The 23,026-nt window shown below is 35.8% G+C and overlaps 1 protein-coding gene across 1 annotated transcript; it reads right to left on the reverse strand.

The window, feature by feature from the left end:
• Positions 1 to 325: 325 nt before the first annotated feature.
• On the reverse strand, positions 326 to 17,225 carry LOC137405758 (autophagy-related protein 16-like). Its single transcript, XM_068092145.1, has 16 exons — positions 17,071 to 17,225; positions 15,833 to 15,950; positions 10,775 to 10,850; positions 9,403 to 9,476; positions 9,181 to 9,271; positions 7,749 to 7,846; positions 7,193 to 7,333; positions 6,252 to 6,303; positions 5,386 to 5,494; positions 5,090 to 5,160; positions 4,306 to 4,501; positions 3,104 to 3,274; positions 2,151 to 2,235; positions 1,704 to 1,751; positions 1,420 to 1,521; positions 326 to 928 (listed from the first exon to the last, which is right to left on the reverse strand). Exons 1-16 carry the CDS (start codon positions 17,156 to 17,158, stop codon positions 835 to 837), a joined length of 1,614 nt encoding a protein of 537 aa, XP_067948246.1. The 5' UTR covers positions 17,159 to 17,225; the 3' UTR covers positions 326 to 834.
• Between the last annotated feature and the right edge of the window lie 5,801 nt (positions 17,226 to 23,026).

The following is a 23,026-nucleotide window of genomic DNA, read 5'->3' on the forward strand; positions in this document are numbered from 1 at the left end:
GCAATCCTGGTAGGAATGGAAGTGTTACATGTCCAATACCATAGTGTTGCAACTTTTACTATAGATGATATTTTCTACCTACGTATTAATGCATAGGGAATTAAGTAAAATCCCATGTATCACGGAGCGCGTATGCATTTTAAAGATGATGGTGGGTACGAACCGATGCCAGATGTCTTGTACAATGAAGAAACAAGAAGATTTTCGATTCCCTCTCCCTCCGAAAAAATGAACAAAGTAGGAAGTACCAGGTGAAGTTTTAAGACTATTTTACGAGTACCTGGTTATACTAGACTTACAGTTATGTAATCCTTAGGGCTTCTTTTATTCAGCGGGTTTATATTTTAGAAAGCATGGAGCCAAGGCTAAAGATAAAAAATCATCTGAAAAGAAAAGAACAAAAGAGGTGAAGAAAGAGTACTAGAGACTCTAGCCTATCTGTACATAAGACGGACCTGTCTCGGACACCCTGTACAGTCCTCCAAGGATTAGCCTAAAAACTCATACATTGTATCTAGTTTCATAGAGTCACACACAGATGTATAACTTCTTAGACTCTAAAATTTATTCTTTAGAAAATAAAATAATGGCATTCATCATACAATGTAATACGAACAGCAAATGTGCTACTGGCAGTACACCCAGAACAGAATAACTGTTATGAATTGCTTGCAACATTGTAAACAGTTGGTGATAGTAAAAATACAGCAAACACAAGATATAGCACTATTGCAAATGCTAGATATATAACACTATAGCAAATGCTAGACATATCACTACAAAGTCAATTTAACAATCCAACTGGAGTTTCTGGTGCGTGACTAGGAAGTCGAACTAGAAGTCAGACCAGAGGACGACCTTCTTCTTGTTGTCACATGAGATTAGGTAGTTGCCAGCTGGATGCCAGGAGCAGGCAATTACCGTGTGACTGTAACAAATGCTGGCACATATTGTAGGTTGAAGCAAGGAAGGATAGATATAAGATACACTCTCCTATTTAGCAGGTTTATAGTGTTTTCATCATATCATTTAAAACAAGGTTCATGTCCAGTAATTTGAGTCTGTAACTCAGTAGCAGTTTGTTTGGAAACGACATGTTCAAGGCTATCTGATTTCTTGACATGTCCCTATTTGATAAGTGAATAAAACTGAGGCCAATCAAATCTGCTTTGAGTTTGTAATCATTTTCTATTCGGAACTTCTGAAAATTCACAGTGAAATAAACTGTAAAGTTAACAGCTTTACAACAAGAACGCAGAATAACTAATCGATGACCAATAAGAACACAGAAGAACTAATCGAATGACCAATAAGAACACGGAACTAATCGAATGACCAATAATAAAACATCTCAAAGGAGCTCTCAGTCACTTAGAAAACTGTACAAACTAGACACATAGTTTAAACAGTTCAACTCACGTGTGCTCCTTTTCGAGAACCTTTTCTACTCGACCCTTGTTCACATTCCATATGTATATGCTACCATCAGATGAGCCACAGCAAACGTACTCCATGTCTGGGCTACAAGCATATGGTTAGCATAAGGTTAAAGTTTCGGCTGAAAACTGCAAACTATGGTGACTGCAAGCTAGAAGTCTGGTATACAAGAGGTAAGCATATGATGAACATAAATTATAAAAACTGAATGATAAACAACAATGCCTAGCATGTGAACCAATACACTGGAATTGCCTAGGACTCACCTAAATGTTGCCTTGGCATAGTCTGCGCCGATATTGAAAGAACTAGCCCTAAAAAGTGACAAAAATTTGGTTACTCGGATAATAGACTGAGCCAGAAATGTTGGACACAAAGGCTATGTGAGCTCTAGCATGTAAGTCAAGGCAGTGACAAGGGGAAACATGTTATTCTGTACTATAAAGCTCATAATATCCACAAAATATTGCTTTTACAGCAAAGTAATAGTTTGGAAGCTAGGAGGTTTGAGAGCTGCCATCGTTTGAGAGATTTTAAAAGAAAAATCGAAATAAATTGTTTCCTTGGCATGAAGCAAAGACATTATAACTCTACCACAGCTGCACTGGTGATAAAACAAGCAATTAGACAATAATGGAGCTGGTAGAGCAATGAGCAGCCTTCCCACTGAAGCTAAGCAGTTATACATGCACAAATATGAAAATTATACACACATGAAGGTGGAGACGACTTGGTTCATGCGAATGTCGATAATTTTGAGTGATGGCTCACGAGTGGAACAGAGGAGACGATTTCTATCTGCATCAGAGCAAACAATACCGATGATACAATGCTAGCCAACTACTCTTTAGGGCAATAATAACATTTAGCGGTCCCTAGATCATCTTTTTGATATGGCTGCCCCGGAGTCTCACTAGTAGAGAGGCCTCTTAGCTATAACAATTGCTGACTATTGAAAATTTCTCATAAACTTTTATAAAAAATGAAAAGAAGTGAGAAAGGAAATGAATTTGCTGCTTGAACCTAATCTTATTTTCAAGTGCTATTGTTACAGTGATAGTATCATTGCGATCGACAACCCTCCATTTCATTTAAGGATTGTCCCCTCTTGCTTAGAAAATTTATAATAATCAGCAATTGCTATAGCTAAGAGGCCTCTCTACTAGAGAGACTCTGGGGCAAATCATAGTATCATTGTAACTCTTTGCTAAAGAGACAATGTGCAGAGGGTTATCTGATTATTTTTCAGGATAGGATTATCCTGGAAGGATAAACAGGATTATCCAGATTATCTTTAAGATAATTTCATGTTGTGGCATAAACCAAAAACAAACATATCTGTTTGAAAATCAGAACTGCAAAATACATTTAAAATTCATGCATTAATAAATATGCTACTGCGACTAGCCATACTATAGAAAAAACAAATACCTATTAACAATATCATGAATCATCCTTTCCATCAAACCTTACATGTATATAACTAAACAATTTAGCATAGATATGACCATAACAATGATCTGGAAACATTTAACTGAATTACAACTTATAGAAGAAATCTGATATCTTTTAAAGCAGCTAAAATTCATCCTATAATAATGCTAGAGCTGACAGATTCTAAAAACACACCGAGAGCATATATACACACCGAAAAGCAAGTGCTTACCTGTGGCTAATTCAAGAGAAGTAACTTTAGCCTGTAGCGTAATTTCATTAGACTGTGAGTCAGTCCTTTTGTCCCAGAACCGTACCTTTTTATCAAAATGGCCGCTGACCACCAAAGAGCCAACCGTAACCAGCGCGTTGCAACTTGATCCAGCGAACATTGTTCTCACACCTAGTAAAAAGGAAGCCTGACTAGACTCTTAAACTAGATATCTTTGTAGTGAACACCGCCTATTACCTTTTTATGTACTTGAGAAATGAGCAGTATGAGAAGTATTAGAAACCCTCTTCAGACTGGGAGCCTTCCAGCTGGCTGACTATCATGAGAAATTGGGCGGATGCAAGGCTCCATGCACACAACTCGGTAACGGTGAGTCTTAGGTTGGTACAGCGTGCATACAACGCATGCGCGACGAACATACATTGTGAATACAACGCACATACACTTTCATCTCAACGCACATACAACGGTCAATAGAAAATAAATAGAATACTTTGTGTAATGTTTTAGAGCTGTTTTATTAACAGACTATAAATATAAATAGAATATTGAATAATAATATAATATTATTACTACTATCATTATGATACATTAATATTATTAATAATATTAATGTATTAACTGTGTCACGTTGTGGTGCATGCATCGTTACTTACATGTGTCGGGGTTTGTATCCACAATGTTCGTGCGTTTAAGTACCTTGTATGTTCGTTGCGCATGCGTTGTACCGACCTAAGATGAACCCGTTACCCACAACACTAATGGTGAAACGAGCAATACAGTCATACATTGACATACGCGCCCCAACATATGAAAAAATTGAGATACGAACAAAATTTTGAGCAAGTTTTTGCCTTGAAATCTGAGACAATTTTGAGACAAGTCTCTCACACACTGCCGTTAGCCGCTATGTCTGTCTTGAGGTAAGAACTCGATACAGTAATGTACATAATAATATGACAACTTTATTGTAGATCACAACCATTAGATAGGTGTTTGTTACTTTGTGAGCGTAGGTATTGAATTACACAATTAAAACATTTTTCATAGCATGATAACGAATTAATTTGTATTTAGTTATTTTATATAGGAAATATTGCTTTGAGATAAGAGAAAATTGACATACGAGCTCACTTCCAGAATGCTTTGAGCTCACACCACAAAGTATGGCTGTAGTTCAAAATCTTTTAATATATACTTACAGGCCCGCTCCCTCAAATCCCACTGCTTAAGCGTTCTGTCATGTGACCCAGAAACTACCATTCCAGCATTTTCCATAAACTTAGCGCAGAACACCCTACCAGAGTGACCTGTTAGGGCGTGTCTATGTCTCTGGTCATTGATGTTCCAGATGTGACAGGCAAAGTCATTGGAGCCAGCCAGTAAGGAATTCTCAGGCTTAAATAGAAAATCATCTAAAATTTTGTTGGTATGTTATATTCTTCTATGTAAACATAAATATTCGACTAAACATACAAGTTGTTCAATTCATTTTACACAAAGTCCTACAGTAAATCATTAATAAATACTGCAGGCAATTAATAAATACTGCAGGCAATTAATAAATACTGCAGGCAATTAATAAATACTGCAGGCAATTAATAAATGCTGCAGGCAATTAATAAATACTGCAGGCAATTAATAAATACTGCAGGCAATTGCATTACGGCAGAGGAAACTTATAAAACTGTAAAAACCTAAATTAAAAAAAGTCAAATTATCATATATGTAATAACTGGCGGAATTCCCTGCGTTGTACGGGTATTAAAATCAGCTTATAAACAATGAGAGGTAATGTAGTTGTCTGCCACTTGCTATTAGCCTGGCACATTGCCAATGGCTAATTTGAGTAAACTTACTAATAAGATCTAACTACTTGCTCTCATGGTTGAGCATGCATAATACATTCATTGAAGGTATACCTACATGTATAATAATATAGATAATACATGTACCTTCAATGGATGCATTAAATTAGTTACTAACCTCCGAGTCAAACTCGATAGACATAACTCCTCCATTGCTGCCGGCAAGAGTGCCTCTCTTTTGGCAGCGTTCTATAAACAGAAGAACAGCGCTGGTTTTTCACATAATCGAACCATAATTTTTTATAATACCTCACAAACTGGATGATAGGACAAACTCTTTAAGTCTCACCTTACTCACCATAGCCTCAGTGGCAAAACAAATATTCTCATTCTGAATGAATCTATTGTTTGAGGTTATGTATATAACAACAGACAAAAAGGTTTGACTAAAATGAAAGATCTGAGGCTACTTACGATTGGCGGAAACTTCCCAAATTTTCACCTTCCTGTCAACCCCAGCTGTGGCGAAGACCCTGCCAGATGGACTCCATTTTATATCATTGATCTCTCCATCATGCGCTTCCTCAAATATCAATAAACTCATCAAATGATAAGCAGTGTGAAGGAGTAAGCGGGAGAAACAGAGGTAATTGGGTGACACTCAAAAAACTTTCAAGAGGAGACAAATTAAAATGATACTAACGTACCAGAAATTGATTAGCTCAAAAGAAGGTAAAATTTAAAAGAGAAACCGTGAGTCACTCTGCATCATAGCATACTGTTACGTGTCAGAAGTTAACCACAAAATAGTTTGTTGCACCGTGGCATACAAAGCACTTGCAGGCAGTTCCATTGATCATCATACGCTTTTCTGCATGTAGACGGCGTGTAAAACAAGGTTATTGCTCTTTATGGACTAAGATCTCAACTGTAACAAGTACAACAGAATTTGTGTGACAATCTATTCTTTTTAGATCAGTTTTCATTTAGTAGTTTTTTTAACATACATGTATTTATAGATAAAAATATCTTAACAAGAGCTAATATTATGTAAAAGTTTAAAAAGGCGTTTATACAGAAGGCAACAAATTTTCGTGCCTTTTTCTTCTGTTCTTATTTTGGTGAAGCAAATAAACGGTGAACTAATATACCAGAAAAGCCTATTTCCCGCAGCAACTATTATCAAATGATTACCAAAATTCAAGCCTAATATGGAGCTAGTAATGTAGCAGTACTATATTCCTGTACAACTAGAATGGTGGCCTTGAAGGAGTGTGGGACTACTCTCATGTCAAGGCTCAGCTAGTAGATAGCTGACCAAATGGTTAGAGAGTACTTACGAATGAGTAGAGCACTTTAGTTGGGACAGAAGCAGTGCTGTAGTATGAGGCTCTGCAATATAAAGAACCTGCTCAATGAATTTCAAGGCCTGGTCACAGCTACACTACATGCTATAGGAATGTCAAGGCCTGCCTGTCCCAAAACAGAGCTCAGGCTTTATTTAATATCATCTACATATGAGAATGTGTCATATGTAAAAAATCAGATTGAGCACAACTGGACATGCTCAATGTCCGTGAATGATTTATAACATCACGAGCTATGCTTGGTCCAGTGTGACAAGTCAAAATCATTTCAAATCTATTCACAGATGTAAGAATCACAGGATATGGATCACAGGCTACAAGTGAAGCAAAATACATAAACTTAGTAAAAGACTTAATGACTTACTGAGGCACCTTGACCACACCAGCAAATAATATACATTCTCTGACAGGAGACTTACTGAGGCACCTTGACTACACCCGCAAACAAGATACATTCTCTGACAGGAGACTTACTGAGGCATGTTACCCACAACAGCAAACAATATATATTCTCTGACAGGAGGCTTACTGAGGCATGTTACCCACAACAGCAAACAATATATATTCTCTGACAGGAGGCTTACTGAGGCACCTTAACCACACCAGCAAACAAGATACATTCTCTGACAGGAGACTTACTGAGGCACCTTGACCACACCAGCAAACAAAAGACATATACTGACAGGTGACTTACTGAGGCACCTTAACCACACCAGCAAACAAAAGACAAAATCTGACAGGATACTTACTGAGGCACCTTGACCACACCAGCAAACAAAAGACATATTCTGACAGGATACTTACTGAGGCACCTTGACCACACCAGCAAACAAAAGACATATTCTGACAGGTGACTTACTGAGGCACCTTAACCACACCAGCAAACAAAAGACATAATCTGACAGGAGACTTACTGCGGCATCTTGACCAAAACTTTGGGTTCAGCCTTCATTGCCTCCTTTATTTGCTTTTGTATCTTATTCTGCTTTTGTCTTTGAAATTCTTCCATTTCTTTGTTTTGTTGATCGGCATCCTGTTGTGTTCGCTCCAGCCACCTGTGAATGAGTAGTGACATAAGAAAGTGACATAAGAAAATGACATAAGAAAATGATATAAGAAAGGGACATAAGAAAGTGACATAAGAAAGTGACATAAGAAAGTGACATAAGAAAATGACATAAGAAAGTGACATAAGAAAGTGACATAAGAAAGTGACATAAGAGAGTGACATGAGAAAGTGACATGAGAAAGTGACATAGGAAAGTGACATAAGAAAGTGACATAAGAAAGTGACATAAGAAAGTGACACGAGAAAGTGACATAAGAAAGTGACATAAGAAAGTCACATAAGAAAACAATTAGTATGGCGAAACAAGACTGCATAAAATACGATAAGCAATCAGACGGAAAAGCACAACTCCATCAGTGAATTGACAGCAAGTCGTAGAATAAATAACAGAAGGGACTGACCTTTCTATAAGGTCATTGTACTGCTGCTCGGTAACCTTGTACTTGTCAGACATACAAATATACTCCAGTTGCAAGGCCTGCTGTTCGTCCTTAAGCATCTAAAAATGCACAAATGTGTTTTAGCATTGGTAATAATTTCTTCAGTATTCAACATATTTGTGTGAAACACCGAAATGTGAAGTAGGAAGAAATTTGAGTAGTAACCAACTATTTACACTGAGACCACATGGAGGTTCCTATTGGCTATCATAGAATTGAACATTGACACTCATCAAATATGTGGCTCTTATTTTCATCAACGAAACTGTGTGATTTGTGTAATGAATCACCTAGCATGACTAACTGCAAGCGGAAACAAGCAAAATCATTTCCTTGAACTCAGGTCTTCAGCCAGACTACCACTTGAGATACTCAGAACTGCATTCTTAGCATTGTCGATTCTAGAACTTTTAAAGTGTTTTAAAATGTAACCTTTTCATGCAAATAGATAAGTATCGCAGACAGTAAGCTCCAAAAAGCTAAACACTCCAATAGTACAGTCATATCTTGACATATGAGCTTAATGCGTTCCGGGACAGAGCTTGTATGTAAACTCTCTCGTGTTTCAAATCAAATTTTTTATATAAAATAACTAAATACAAATCAATCCGTGACCATCCTCGGAGAAAAACCACTCAAAAACACAATATTACAATGGAAAACTGTGGTTTAATTGTTCTAATTTACAACCTATGCTCCCAAAGTAACAAATACCTATCTAGTGATTATGATCTGTGATAAAATGTTTAATTATTATGTACAGTACTGTTTGTAGTTCCTACCTCAAGACAGACATAGCGAATAACAGCGGTGTGAAAAAGACTTTACTACACCACTTTCGGTACGCTACACTTTTGTGACTCTACGTAATATAAACTGTACATTTAACTTAAACGAACTTTGCACACACTTGAAAATAAGTCTTAATTTTGTTACACAAAACTTAATTCTAACTTGGTTTTAATTTTCGGAATCCCAACTTTTCTTCTTTTTCTGGTTTGGCCCTTTTGCCTCACTTCCACCTTCACTTGTAGCCAAACTTTCTAAAACTTTTTCAAATTGATCCGACAAGAAAGACCAAGTGATGCTGTTCTCATATCTCAATTTTTTTCGTAACTCGAGACAAAACTTTGCTTAGAACTTTCCTCGTATCACAAATTTTTCGTATGTTGGGACACTTGCATGTCAAGGTATGACTATCTTCAAAAGCTCAGTGCAAAATTCTTATATTGGCCCAAACCCAGTGACTCTAATGTACTACACCAATTGTACCACACGCCTGACTACTCTCTGAGCATATGTCTTAATACTACAACCCTAAGCTATCTTGTGCAACTGGTTATAAATAGTGGAAACAACAGAAAACAGAGTTTCTTAGCTAGTTATTACGTACTTGGTTAGTAGCGGAGAGTTCTTCTACTCTCCCCTCCAATTGCTCAACTTTAGCTTGGGCAGCAGATACTTCATTGTCTTTGCCGAGAATACTAGAATCACATATAAACAAACACTATAACAGCTATTAACAGATATTAAACAATTCTTGATTCTCACGAACACACAGCCGGAACTTTAGAGAAGGAAGATAAATCTAAAAGCACTTATTCAGAATACTCACGCTGCCTCTTTGATACTCAGTTGTTTCTCATAATCTTGTATCTTGTTCTTCAAATCAATAATCTCTTGATTTTTCTTAAAAAAAGATGGTTAAGAATACAACATAGGAGTTATTCACACATGCTCATAAAAAACAGACCGAAGAGCCACACAAGGACATGAAACAAAGAGTTGTAACGAGTACATATCAAACTTTTGCATAAGAATATAACATATCAGATACTCATAACAACCAACATCAGCCACTTATTAAACCAGGAGTTAAGACAAGTCAACACTCGCTCCTCAGTCAACTAGTTAAGCGAAAAGCAGACGAGCTCCAAACAACGAGCTTGCTCATTGGCTGACATCTAAAGCTGCAAATGTCGGAAACAATGAACATCAATAACAACAACATTATAATTTCTTGTACACACTTTTTACCCAATTTTTTTGATTTTTACTATAATAAGAGACATGTCCGTCTGTACTTCTTTCTGAAGTCACGGTTGAAGGTTGGAAAAAGGATTGCATCAGAATTCGAACTCAGACATTTGGTTCAACAGTGAGGCACGCAACCATCAATGCCACGCGACCACCTTGCTGCCTTAAGGAATAATTGTGACCATACTTATTACAGATGACGATCTCTCACGGTGCATGGGATTGTCTAGGTACCAGTACATACGAAAGCAAAAAATATTTCATGTATTAAACAGTAACCATTGACAAGATATGAATCAACAAATTGACATACAAATGACAATGATAAGTTTAGCTATTGGATGGTAGCCAAGCTGCTTATTCTGGTCTAACAATGATAAAGCTATTCCCCTGCTCTTCACTGATCTCTTCTTAAAAACGCCTATACGCATGACCCTAAAGTATTAGATATAATGAAGAGAAGCAACAAGTACTCTCCAGCCATATATGTAATCATCGCATGCGGTATTTGATATATATGTCATCATACACTGCGCCTTTCAAGTCTGTGTTTGTAAAATTAAATATTTATTTTGCAACTATTTCCTCCCGCAGACATAGAAAGATTTTCAAATCTTCCCCACCCATGCAACTAACTATAACACATCAGAATACGGATTAAGCATACGGATTAAGCATACGGATTAAGCATACGGATTAAGCATACGGATTAAGCATACGGATTAAGCATATGGATTAAGCATACGGATTAAGCATACGGATTAAGCATCGCTTTGGATGAGCCTTTCACATAGGAAACTGAATAAACTACTAAATAAACATTTGAATCGCATAAATCTGAACATTTCATATTCTCACTACATCTTTGTGACAAGGAGTAATTTCTATAGTAATAGCTGAAGCACGATATGAGGAACCAAGCAATGCAAAGTACAATTACTGAGCCCTACCTCTCCTCGTTCTCTCAAAAGTCCAGTGAGCTCTTCTTGCACTTTGATATGCTGTTGCAGCTGTTCCTCTGAAGCCCTGCAATACCAGAGCTTGCATTAAACTCATGTGAATTGACCCTTTTCATCAATAGTATACCTAATACACTTACAGTGGTGATCAAGATACCACTGAAAGTGATGCAACGCCATTGCTTCTATAAGACCATCTAGCAATTGTTTTTTGGATTCCATGTCGTGACATAAACTCGCTTTTTTTATTATCTCATTTCTTTATTATCTTAGGCATAAACCTCGGTGCTATAAGCCCATAAGTCTCAGACCATACTCTATATGTTTGAGAAATTTTGTAGACACTCTGTCTGTCACCAAAAGTATTCTCAAGAAATATAATCTACCGGTATTAATTGGGCACCCATTTTACCCACTTCTGTGATTGACAATAAGGGCTGATCAACTAAATATCAATACGCTACTGATACTCCGAATGCCACAAATTCAGTCTTATATAGCAGGGGTTCCCAGCCTGGGGTACAATTTAGAAATCTAGGGGGTACAATACAAGTTATAAGCTTAATAAATTTTTGGTTTGTTTGGCTCTAATTATTAATAACTTTGCTGAAACCACTGCTATAGAGTTATTATTGGTATCATTTAAAGCCAACTAGTTTTGCCATTCAGACAAACTTGGGCAAGCATCAGCCCTAAACACAAGGTTGTTTCATCAATTATGTCAAGATTGCAATGCAGATCATGAAAACCTCCTTTACTACACAGAAGTGAGATGGCTTTCTAAAGGCAATGTCCTGGATCGATTTGTGGGACTGATTGATGAGATTACAACTTTCTTTGCTACACGACTTCTGAGAAAGCTTCAAAATTCAGTGAGAAGTTAAGGACTTCAGAATGGAAATGGAAAGCTGCATATCTGAGAGATATCTTCTTAAGATTAAACACTGTCAACACATCCCTTCAAGGGAACTCTACCACTACAATTGATTTTACAGATGAGCTTAGAGCATTTATCATGAAACTAAAGATGTGGAGAAAGTCAATGCTGGATCATTTGATATGTTTGATAGCTTGTCAGAAGAATTGCCTTCACATGATTCAATTTCGTTCATGAAAGATCTGGTTGCAGACCACCTCTCTCTGCTGGCTTGCGAGTTTCAACAATATTTTCCTGACCTAAATGACACAGATTTGAAGTTGGCTAGAAACCCATTTAATTTAACTTGTAGCTGGTATTTATAGTGACATGCAAGAAGAGATGATTGACCTTCTCAATGACTCTGGTGGACATGATAGATTTGAAGATTGCGTTCTTAGCAAGTTCTGGTGCTCATTGATAACATCCTACCCAAAGCTTTCAGAGGTAGCTTTAAAATTGTTGCTCATATCTCCTAGTAGTTATAAGTGTGAGCAAGGGTTTTCCTCACTTTTGTACATCAAAAGCAAATATCGCTCACGACTAAATGTTGATGACGACCTCAGAGTTTCATTATCTGTAACTGAACTGAACATCAAACAGATCACTGATGCGAAGCAGTCACAGCCTTCCCATTAGACTGGCCAAAATAAAGTGGGAAAGTAACAAAATACTGTGATGTATAAAAGTTGTACTGCATAGTTATAATTATTTTAATAAATAGCAATTTCATACCATACCACATTTCTTTACCTGTTTAAGTGACACATTTCAATAATGCACACATGTGATATTCATGAAGTTAGACCAATAATACCCTTGATTGAACTGTGTTTTCCAAAGGGGTACATTTTTTGCAATATGACTCCCAAAGGGTACCTAGGCCAAAATAAGGTTGGGAACCTCTGTTATATAGTGACATGTATACTTAGGTATGCATACATACATACGTATTTGGACAAATTTGCCGAGCAGTTGTATATACTTAGTTTCTATTGAATTATTGTCATAACATGCAAATACACTATATTACACCAAAATCAGAGCGAAAAGTCAAATATTAAAATATATTCAATAATATTTATGTGTAGAGCATCCTTAGCATTCTATTAATGTGTATATTGTCATAATCCACATATTAAATATTTAAAAAACTGAATAAACCAATAACAAATGTCTTTATTTTTAGCAGTCCTATAATTACTGTCACCACTGTATGTACAGAAAGAACTGTTCTGAATACTAGATAAAATATGAAGCATTGTGACTAACTTAGTTTAGTATTTAAATGTTTGAACCTTATTTAAATATTAAAAACCAACTTAAAAGCAGCTGTGCTTACATTCGCCTAACACAACAATAACCATAATAATAATAACAATATAAGATGCTACCAGATGCGAACCAGCTCATCTACATTGAACAGTAGCGAGAATAACATCTATGTATGTGAACATGAAATTATGCTTCTATAGTACTGGACAGACGATTCAAAGGTTTCCAGTTAAAAACCAAAGTTCTGCACAAAACAATGCCTTTTACTAAATCATGAAATTACTTTTTTAAAACTAAAAATGGACTTTACTCAGCATGTTAAAACTGACAGCAATAAGCAAATGGGTTATACTGTATTTGTCTAAATTTTAGAGAAGTGAACTACTGTATTTGTCTAAATTTTAGAGAAGTGAACTACTGTATTTGTCTAAACTTTAGAGAAGTGAACTACTATATTTGTCTGAACTTTAGAGAAGTGAACTACTGTATTTGTCTAAACTTTAGAGAAGTGAACTACTGTATTTGTCTGAACTTTAGAGAAGTGAACTACTGTATTTGTCTAAACTTTAGAGAAGTGAACTACTGTATTTGTCTAAACTTTAGAGAAGTGAACTACTGTATTTGTCTAAACTTTAGAGAAGTGAACTACTGTATTTGTCTGAACTTTAGAGAAGTGAACTACTGTATTTGTCTGAACTTTAGAGAAGTGAACTACTGTATTTGTCTGAACTTTAGAGAAGTGAACTACTGTATTTGTCTGAACTTTAGAGAAGTGAACTACTGTATTTGTCTAAATTTTAGAGAAGTGAACTACTGTATTTGTCTAAACTTTAGAGAAGTGAACTACTGTATTTGCCTAAACTTTAGAGAAGTGAACTACTATATTTGTCTGAACTTTAGAGAAGTGAACTACTGTATTTGTCTGAACTTTAGAGAAGTGAACTACTGTATTTGTCTGAACTTTAGAGAAGTGAACTACTGTATTTGTCTAAACTTTAGAGAAGTGAACTACTGTATTTGCCTAAACTTTAGAGAAGTGAACTACTGTATTTGTCTAAACTTTAGAGAAGTGAACTACTGTATTTGTCTGAACTTTAGAGAAGTGAACTACTGTATTTTCTTTGCTAGTGAGATCAGTATCAAACGTTATATGTATACACGGCGCATACATTAACATTACCAATGTATTATTATGTTAAAAATGGCAATAAATGACAAAGATCTAATTAAAAGAATATAAAGGTAAAAATATAAATCTTAATATAAATTCAACCACATGTGAAGTTATAATTTCAACACGTTCAATTTTTTTATTGTACACGGTAAAAGCTCAGTGATCAAGCTAGCAAGTAAAATCTAATGCAATATATATACAGTGAAACTCGGATAAATTGTCCTCGGATTTATCGAACACATGGTTAACTCGAATGGATTTGCTTGGTCCGTTCCCACGCAATGATAAATGGCTTTAGATAACTCGACCGAAACTCCGTTAACTCGAACAGTTTATTTCCAAACGGCTACCGAGACGGTTGTTACTATCGCTTAGAATATCACTTTATTCCAAGCCATAGAGATAAACATCGACTTTTAGTAGTTCTTAGGCCTCGTTATTACCAACTTCGGCAAATATTTTCATTAACGACTTTTCTAAAGGTTTGCAAAAATCAAATTTTACCAAACATGCAAAGAAAGCAAGAAAAGCGAGGTAAAATTTGGATAACTTCAAAGTAATATCGGCAAAATTGATAATGGGTTTTTAATAGTAAAGCAGTTTTGTAATAACTGACTTACTGCAAAATTGATCTTGGTTAAAACTCTCGGTAGAAAAATGCGTATGTATTTTTTCTGAGCGCTTTAACCGCGATCAAGTTTTGCCAATTTTAATCTGAGAACGTCCTGGCAGTCACATCACCTAAAGCAACAAACAAATCTCAAGTGATAGAAAAATATCTATACTTTCTGATTAAAAATATTTAAAACTTCACACGAGAGACCCTTTAACTTGCAACAAGCAATATGTACATGTTTCTACTGATAAATACGTGCACTTATGACTGTCCTGATAACTTGAACGCTCTAATAACTCGAACACTTTTGCTCGGTCCCTTGAAGTTTGAGTTATCCGTGTTTCACTGTATTTGACAAATATATATATGAAAAATATATACATACGCTATATATTATATACTCATGCTACAGACAGTACTGTTTCGGCTATTGAAGCCTCATCAGTGCAGCTTAGAGCTCAGGCATGGGACACAAATCCCATTACTAATGATGCTAGATTTTACTATGTTCATTCAAATATACATGTACATATATATTTAACCCCCATATATATTATATATATATTTGAATGAACATAGTAAGATCTAGAATGGATATCAATACCTAAATAAATTATTAGATTACCTAAAAGAAATGTTCACATTACTAAAGCAACCGATTTATTGACTTATACGTTGGCCATTCAGGTAAACCCTGAAGATACTGTATAAACTGTTATTTATTCTACAAACAGGAAATTAATGCTAATAATGATGATAAGACCTTTTGCACTAATCAATGACAACCCTAGACTAGCATTAAACATACAACCATAGACTAGCATTGAACATACAACCCTAGACTAGCATTGAGCATACAACCATAGACTAGCATTGAACATACAACCATAGACTAGCATTGAACATACAACCATAGACTAGCATTGAACATACAACCCTAGACTAGCATTGAACATACAACCCTAGACTAGCATTGAACATACAACCATAGACTAGCATTGAACGTACAACCATAGACTAGCATTAAACATACAACATTTCAGTCATAAGAAAGTATCAAAGACTTACCCGGATAAGCTTGTCTTTTGACGTAACGTCACATTTTCAAGTCTCAACGTATCCTCAGTCGACTCTAATTCCCGACACTGCTTTTTCAGTTCTAGAACTGATTTGAGTAAACGAGCATCTGTAACAAACGCGAAGGGCCTATTCATCATGCTAACATTACCTGCTACATTAATAAGCAAGTATGTGGCTAATATAAGGACGAAACTCTAAACTTGTGAATATTACGTAAAAACACATTTATGATGCGATTTCACTCATAGGTCATAGAACACCTAAATAAAACACCAACAGTGCGTATGGGGAGAGTGCATCTTATGGTTCATGATTTGATGACAGTGTGAAACGGAGATACATCGTGCTGCTGAGAATATTCATGATTTTTGGTGGTGTGAGCAGAATCTTCATATCTACTACATTTCATGGAAGAAAGCTGTTATGGCATATGAGGTTGGATGCAACCTCGTTCGTCTACAAAGGTTGAACCAACATTCATACATGTATGAATGTTGGTTCAACCTTTGTAGACGAACGAGGTTGCATTGCCTCTGTCATTAAGAAGTACACAATGAGCCGAGGAGAGAGTACCGTGTCACCAGTACAAATATTCTTTGTGACTCAGCCTACATCTATTATTAAATGATTGCAACTCAAGTTGAGCGTGCCCTTTTATCAATGCATTACAGGCCTTGAATGTTTTCGATGAAACGGACTGATTTATTTTTTATTGATTCAATTGAGTCAAAAGTGGTTTTGTCTGGCAAAACCCATAAAATGTCATGATACTCTAGCGAACCAGTCTACATTTGATGTTGTAGCTAAAAGTTTGCTTCATGGAGGGAGTATTTGATGCAGCCAAGAATTTTTGATGCAGTGTCAATCTTTTTGTTTATGTACTTGTCAAATATCAGGTTTGAGAGCAATAAATATTGAAATGACTGGCCTATATCACAACTCGTAGTATAGACACACACAAAGTATAAGCTGGCTTATTCGTTTGTTATGGTTATAAAAAGTTGAGGTTATGGTCATTGCAGAGAACCATAACTTTACGTTTTCTGATTGACTGATTAGACAAAAATCTGGTCAGTGTCATTAAAAAACATTATGATTCTCTGCTATTGTTGACTTAAGATATTAGAAATGTTTCATCCGTATATGGGCGAACCATTTTTACTGTTGCAAGCTTCCGCCTGAATTTATGCATAGCACGAATGCAAAAACATACATAGGCTACTCACTTGAAGTTATGATTTTAGACAACCCATCTTCTCTTTCTCTACAATTTCTACGCTGTACTTCTGCTAACAGATAACTTTGAAGATCCATATTGTCCGTGGTGTCGATTAAGATCTCACAAATCAAAAGTTCATCGCAAAATAGTAACTGGCTCCATTGCTGTACCACCCCAAATTTGTTAATGCGATTTGGAGCGTCCGCAAGAATTTCAATTGCTTGTCAAATGAAATATATTGCTATGTCAAGGTTTACTAGTTTAACGCGTTTGGACTATTTTTTGGCAAAGCGTTCGCTGCATAGACCGCGTATTTGAACAGCCCAGCCACAACAGACATCGCGGACCTATAGATGTCTATATTATTGCGCGCAGATGTCATAACCAATACAAATAAATGTAGACGACATTTTGTTGTGCGAACTTGCGGTTCGCGAAACTGTGCAAAAGAAAAAAGATATCCTCCATTTTGTATGCTTGGACCAATTTGTTCGTCACTGCATGTTTTTTGTGTGCTTGTTACATATGTGTTACGCTAAATAGATATGCACTCGTAATTACTTTCTACTCACGTTAACAATTCTCGTGTTTTTGCTATTAGTACCCCCGTTGTGGCGTGTTTGTGATACTAATAGAGTGGTTCATTCTTTCATTTTCAGCTCGTATCCGACGTTTTATGATATGTATTCACTATTTTGCCTTTTAACATCTCTGTTAGTGGCAGCCGTGTTATAAAAGTAAGCTAGAATAAGATGCTCAATTTTAATCACCAATACCACCGAATACAACATCCGTGAATGCTAAGTATCGATGCTTTTTACTTAGCCTTTTAGTGACAGCCTTTTAGTGGGCAAATTTATCTTTTTTTTAAAGCCTTGCCATAAACACCAATGTTTTATAACCACTCAGTGCGATCTCCACTCAGTTGTAAAGAGCTTGATACGCCGCCGTATATAACTATATGTTGGCCTTCCAAAAACCCTGTTGGTTTCTTAACACAAATTTCTACAATGCAATCGCGCGTGCAATGAACACTAGCATATATAAAGTAACGTTTCGTTTTATTTTTTGTCAGAGATAAAACTCTTTAGAAAGCTTCGCAAAATGACTCGGCATTTCAGTTCTCATCTATCTCTATCTATCTCGATAAAATATCTCTTGTGGCCCGATAAGCCTTTAGAGATAAGATGCGACTATAACGATAAAAGAGATCAGATATTCTTGTAAAATCGAGAGTTAAATAAAATCTGCTATTGAGCTTGTTCCATATATATATATATATATATATATATATCAAAACTTCATGACTCGGTTAAAAAATGAGAACTTCATGGCATCTGTATTAATAGTGTGCCTAATATTAGACCCACGAGTAAAATAGGCGGAGTTGCACAGTGTAAACTTTTTAAAATCGACCATAAGGTCTTGATTTAAAATTTTCAGTAAAGTGTTTTTATCCTTAGTGCATCTTCTCTCTTCAAGAGTGTGCCAAGACATGTTTTCCATTGAAGATGTAATACTGTCATACTTTCTAAAACCGTTTGCCCATCTGAACGCTCTTCTGTTTATGGCTTCTAAATCCCTAATGATGTGCATAAAATGTGGATTCCACACCTCTGAAGCATACTCCAGTAAAGGACGACATACACTAAAATAAGCCGTTCTCTTAACAGCATGGGAAGTTCCTTTGAGAGTTCGCATAAGCATGTAAAGGGTGGCATTAGCCTTACGCATAATAAAATTTATATGATCACTAAAATTGAGCGAATTAGAAACCTGTATGCCCAGGTATACAAAGGAATGGGATGAAATAAGCGGAGTGCATCATAAAATTAGCAATTCAATTCCTATTTATTTTGAGTCATATATCTAGTAAGCATCGATTCAATTCACAATTCATTGTGAAAACATCGCAATTCAATTCTCAATTCTTTAGCTATCCTAACTTCAATGATTTGATTCAATTTTCTTAAATAAACGAAATCGATTCACTGTCAATTCTTACAAAAAATTGACCTGTGACAGTATATCAAAATAACAATAACCCGCCATCGATAATTTAGCTACACGCATTAGCTCAGTCTATTGGCTGTTTGTACAGCAAATATCAACTACTTCACCATTTTTTGCTACTATACACTTGGTATTTTTGCTGTTGAAGCAGAGATTCTGTCATAACTTCAATTTAAAGTTCTTTTAGAATCGGCAAAAATTCTGCTCAAGAATCAATGCATTTAAAAAACAAACTGAATGTGTAATATTTTTGTAGTTTACTAAAACCCGGCGGCAAAAGAAAAACACTATTGTTTTTGCATCTTGACCAAAACGCAGACACCCATTATCGAATACAGAAGTGTAGTAGCCAAAAATACCTTTGGTCCAGTTTTGAAAGAGTTCACTGGCAGAAATATGTTAAGTTCACTGTTTACAATTTTTCTCTTATTCTTCCTTAACCGAAAATTAGAAAAAAAAATGCTTCCTCAAGCTCCGTAAGCATTTTGGTTGATCTTATTTTACCTGCTGCAATTCCCCTCTTTCAATCTTCAACCGTTCTGACATCTGAACACCTTCCACATATCATTGTATATCATTGCCCACACCAAAAACTAGTTTCTTAGTAAGTAAAACAGGCAAGCTGCGTCTTTGAAAAGAATATGTGGCGAAACCAACTACATGCCTAAAAGTCATGTACATTGTATAGTCGACTGTCAACATTATCGAGTCATTATTGGTATGAATTTGTAAAAAAAAAATTCACTGGTCACATTTGATTAGTTGATTCAAGTACTAAACAATTGGTTGAGCCATGCACAAGTGCCTGTCCATGCAGCTCTGATTACACTTCAACATCCATCTATCAGACAAGATTTCAGCACAGGTGTCAACGGGGCTATGATGTATTCAATGTTCTGCAAATCATGTTTTGCATTGACTTCAACAATGTTATTTTATTATATAATTTTACAAGCAAAAATATTTTAATTTCGTCATAAGGCTTTTATTAAAAATATCCATCCAAGTCGTGGCCACTCACACAGTTTCAGCTCATACAATAAGACAAATTCATCTACTGCAGCAAACTCAAACAAAACATCATGATTTATGCAGCACGCATTCAAGTCTCGCTTTCTCATTTATGGCAGTTTCCAAACTGACAAAGCTGCTTCGGCTGGTGGGACCACATAAACATCCTGTAATCAATAAAACAAATGCAATAAATATATGTCATTCATAGATATGTCAATCTAACGCGTATCTACTGAAAGCTTTCAAATTGGGAGTTGGATAGATTGCCAGTGTAATTTTAAAAATTAGTAAATGTTTAACAAAAGCTTAAGTACGCCAAGCCAACGATTCAAAACTTTGGTTCTGGAAGTTGAAGATGTGCATTGATCAACCTATTTTCTTCACTTTCTACAAGTGAAAAGTGAACATCTAAAGTCAAAGCATAAATCTAATTTACTAGATAAAACTGCCAAAGAAAACTTGAACCAAATATAGCAGGTGAAACGATAAAGTCAACCTTTAACAGTAATTTTTACAATTCTGTTGTTCATCAATAAAATGTGTCGATCGAGTAATTCATTAAAGTAACGATGTTAATTAATTTAGTAAACATCGCTGTCCATGCGATTTAATAATAGAGTAAAATCCCCAAATTTGAGATCACAGACGACTCGTTTTACGAGTAATAACATTTATTACGACCTATATAAAAATTTCGTGCTGATGACTGGCTAATGAAGCGATCTTATATTTATCGCTTGTGGACTCTTTTCAGATGTATCGCTAGTTATGTCACGAATGAAGCACCCGCTCGAATCTGAGCTTTTTAAAAGATGGCCTCATTCAAACGCATATATCTCTGGACAGGATAAGTCTACAAAGACAAAAATGACATCAAATAGTAGCTGATTTTATAGCTTTTTATTGGTCTGAATTTCATTAAATCGACCTTTTTGATGCAACCACATCTTTAAGCGTTTTGTTGATAGATTACACATACGAAACAATATTTTAGTTATATGGGAATACCAGTAACTTTAGCTCCCTTGTCAAGTTTAAATGTTACAGGAGTTGAGTTAACTTAAGCGTCAACTAACCAAGTTTTTGAGGTCTATATGATAATACTAGTGTTTATATAGTGTTGACCTAGTAATTTCGACTTTGACCCTAAATATAATTTCCCCTGCACCACTTCTTCCCAACAACTTCATCAGCAGATTGAGTTGGCGATGGCCTTTGTCTACTGCAGGGCTTGCTATAATGATGTTTTACTTTACACACAAAGCATCTAGCGTTGTTGGTAGGATATCTGCCTCTTTTACCGATTTGCCTTCTGCAACAATGTGGACACTTTATTTTGCACTGATGACATCTCTCTTCTATTCTCGGCCAAAACATTTAGGTGATCGAGCCCTGACTTCCATTAAGATTGTCACTCACTAGGTAATTACTTTTTATTTGTAATACTGAAGAATAGTGAGCAACAGATTGCTTCCCAAGGTCAATGAGGTATTCATTCAGCTTGTGATCATATACACCTAATATCCTGTCATGAATTAAATTCATTCCACATATTTCCATCCAGTTCTCAGCATGTGCCTGAACATCTGTTCTATACCGATGATGGCCGAGGTTCTCTGTTTCATTTTATTGAACTTAACTTGCCCACAAATGAATTCTGAGCAAATTCTAAGTGTGCTTCTAAATATTTAACCACGTCTAAAGTCTTGTCTCAGCTTTTTTCATCAATTGTAAACTAGTCATCTATATAAATCTCAAAGTTTGTGTGCGTGCGTGTATTTAGGTTTTTCCAGCTGTAGCTATTGGAATTTAGGAATGAAGTATCCGTGTCATGCTGGATTTGATCTTGGAATCTCCCGTTCACCAGCCAAATATCTTACCAATTAAGCTACATGAGATGCATTGAATTCTGAGGCGATATGAGACATTATGTCGGTTAAAGTAGGCATAGCTATTCCATTCCAATGGCTCATTGGAAAGTTTAGCAATACGGATAGGTATTAGGGGACTCAAATTAGTCTTTGGCAATGTGCCAGGCTAATTATAAGTGGCAGGCAACTACATTAACTGTTTATAAGCTGTTTGTTAATGCCTGTGCAATGCCAGGCATTTGACTAGTATATTTTTATATCGTTTGGCCCCATTATATTTTTTAAGTGAGCCACCTTTTCATCCTTAGACATATACTCGTATATGGCATGCAATACAAACAGTAGTTCCTACAAATCACTGCACAGCAACAATAAGCCAGCACTAGTTTGCGAATTCATGCAAATCCGGCAGCTGCACTTTATGTATGTTATTATACCACATTTTCAACAAACCAATAACACTATTAGCTAATGAAGTTGTCTACTGCTAAATTTTTAGTCGCGCGATTTGTCACTGTACCACTCTACCTGTAATAAGTATGTATCTCTCTAAAAGAATACCAGGATGTAATTACTACAGGTCGTAAGCTGGTGCCTCTTATCTCTTCATAAATCAGCCTGATCTGGTTGGAATTACTCCTGATTATCTTTACGATATGTTACATTTTGTATTGGTATTTCCTTCATGGTTAACCCTTTCGTGGGCGAATTTTCAAAACTAAATCAGACTCCCATGAGCGAATTAATTTTCCAAAAAATCAATTTTTTTTCCAAAAGGTTCATACACTTTTCTGTGTGTTATTATGTGCATATCTCTATGTTTAAAGGTGCATATGTATACATGTATATGTCCATGGGCATATATATATATATTATAAACAAATAAAAATGTATAACATGAAATATATGCTTTTCATAATAATTGTCTATTTACGAATGATATTTTCGAAAGCATTCTCTTTTACAAAGGCCCACATCACAGTCTTTGCACCATGTACTTATTCGTTTAACAAAGAGCTCCCACAAAAATGTACTTCCTGGATTGACAGGCTCAAAAAACTTTTC

This window comes from Watersipora subatra, chromosome 10 (assembly GCF_963576615.1).
Source record: "Watersipora subatra chromosome 10, tzWatSuba1.1, whole genome shotgun sequence".
NCBI lineage: Eukaryota > Metazoa > Bryozoa > Gymnolaemata > Cheilostomatida > Watersiporidae > Watersipora > Watersipora subatra.

Bases quoted from the DNA above. Each gene is read 5' to 3' on its own strand.
- LOC137405758 (XM_068092145.1), bottom strand. From the start codon at position 17,158: ATGGATCTTCAAAGTTATCTGTTAGCAGAAGTACAGCGTAGAAATTGT. The intron at 10,851-15,832 runs GTAAGTCTTTGA...CTGGTATTGCAG, and splicing joins CAAAAGACAAGCTTATCCGG to GGCTTCAGAGGAACAGCTGC. The intron at 929-1,419 runs GTGAGTTGAACT...CATTTGTTACAG, and splicing joins GTTCTCGAAAAGGAGCACAC to TCACACGGTAATTGCCTGCT.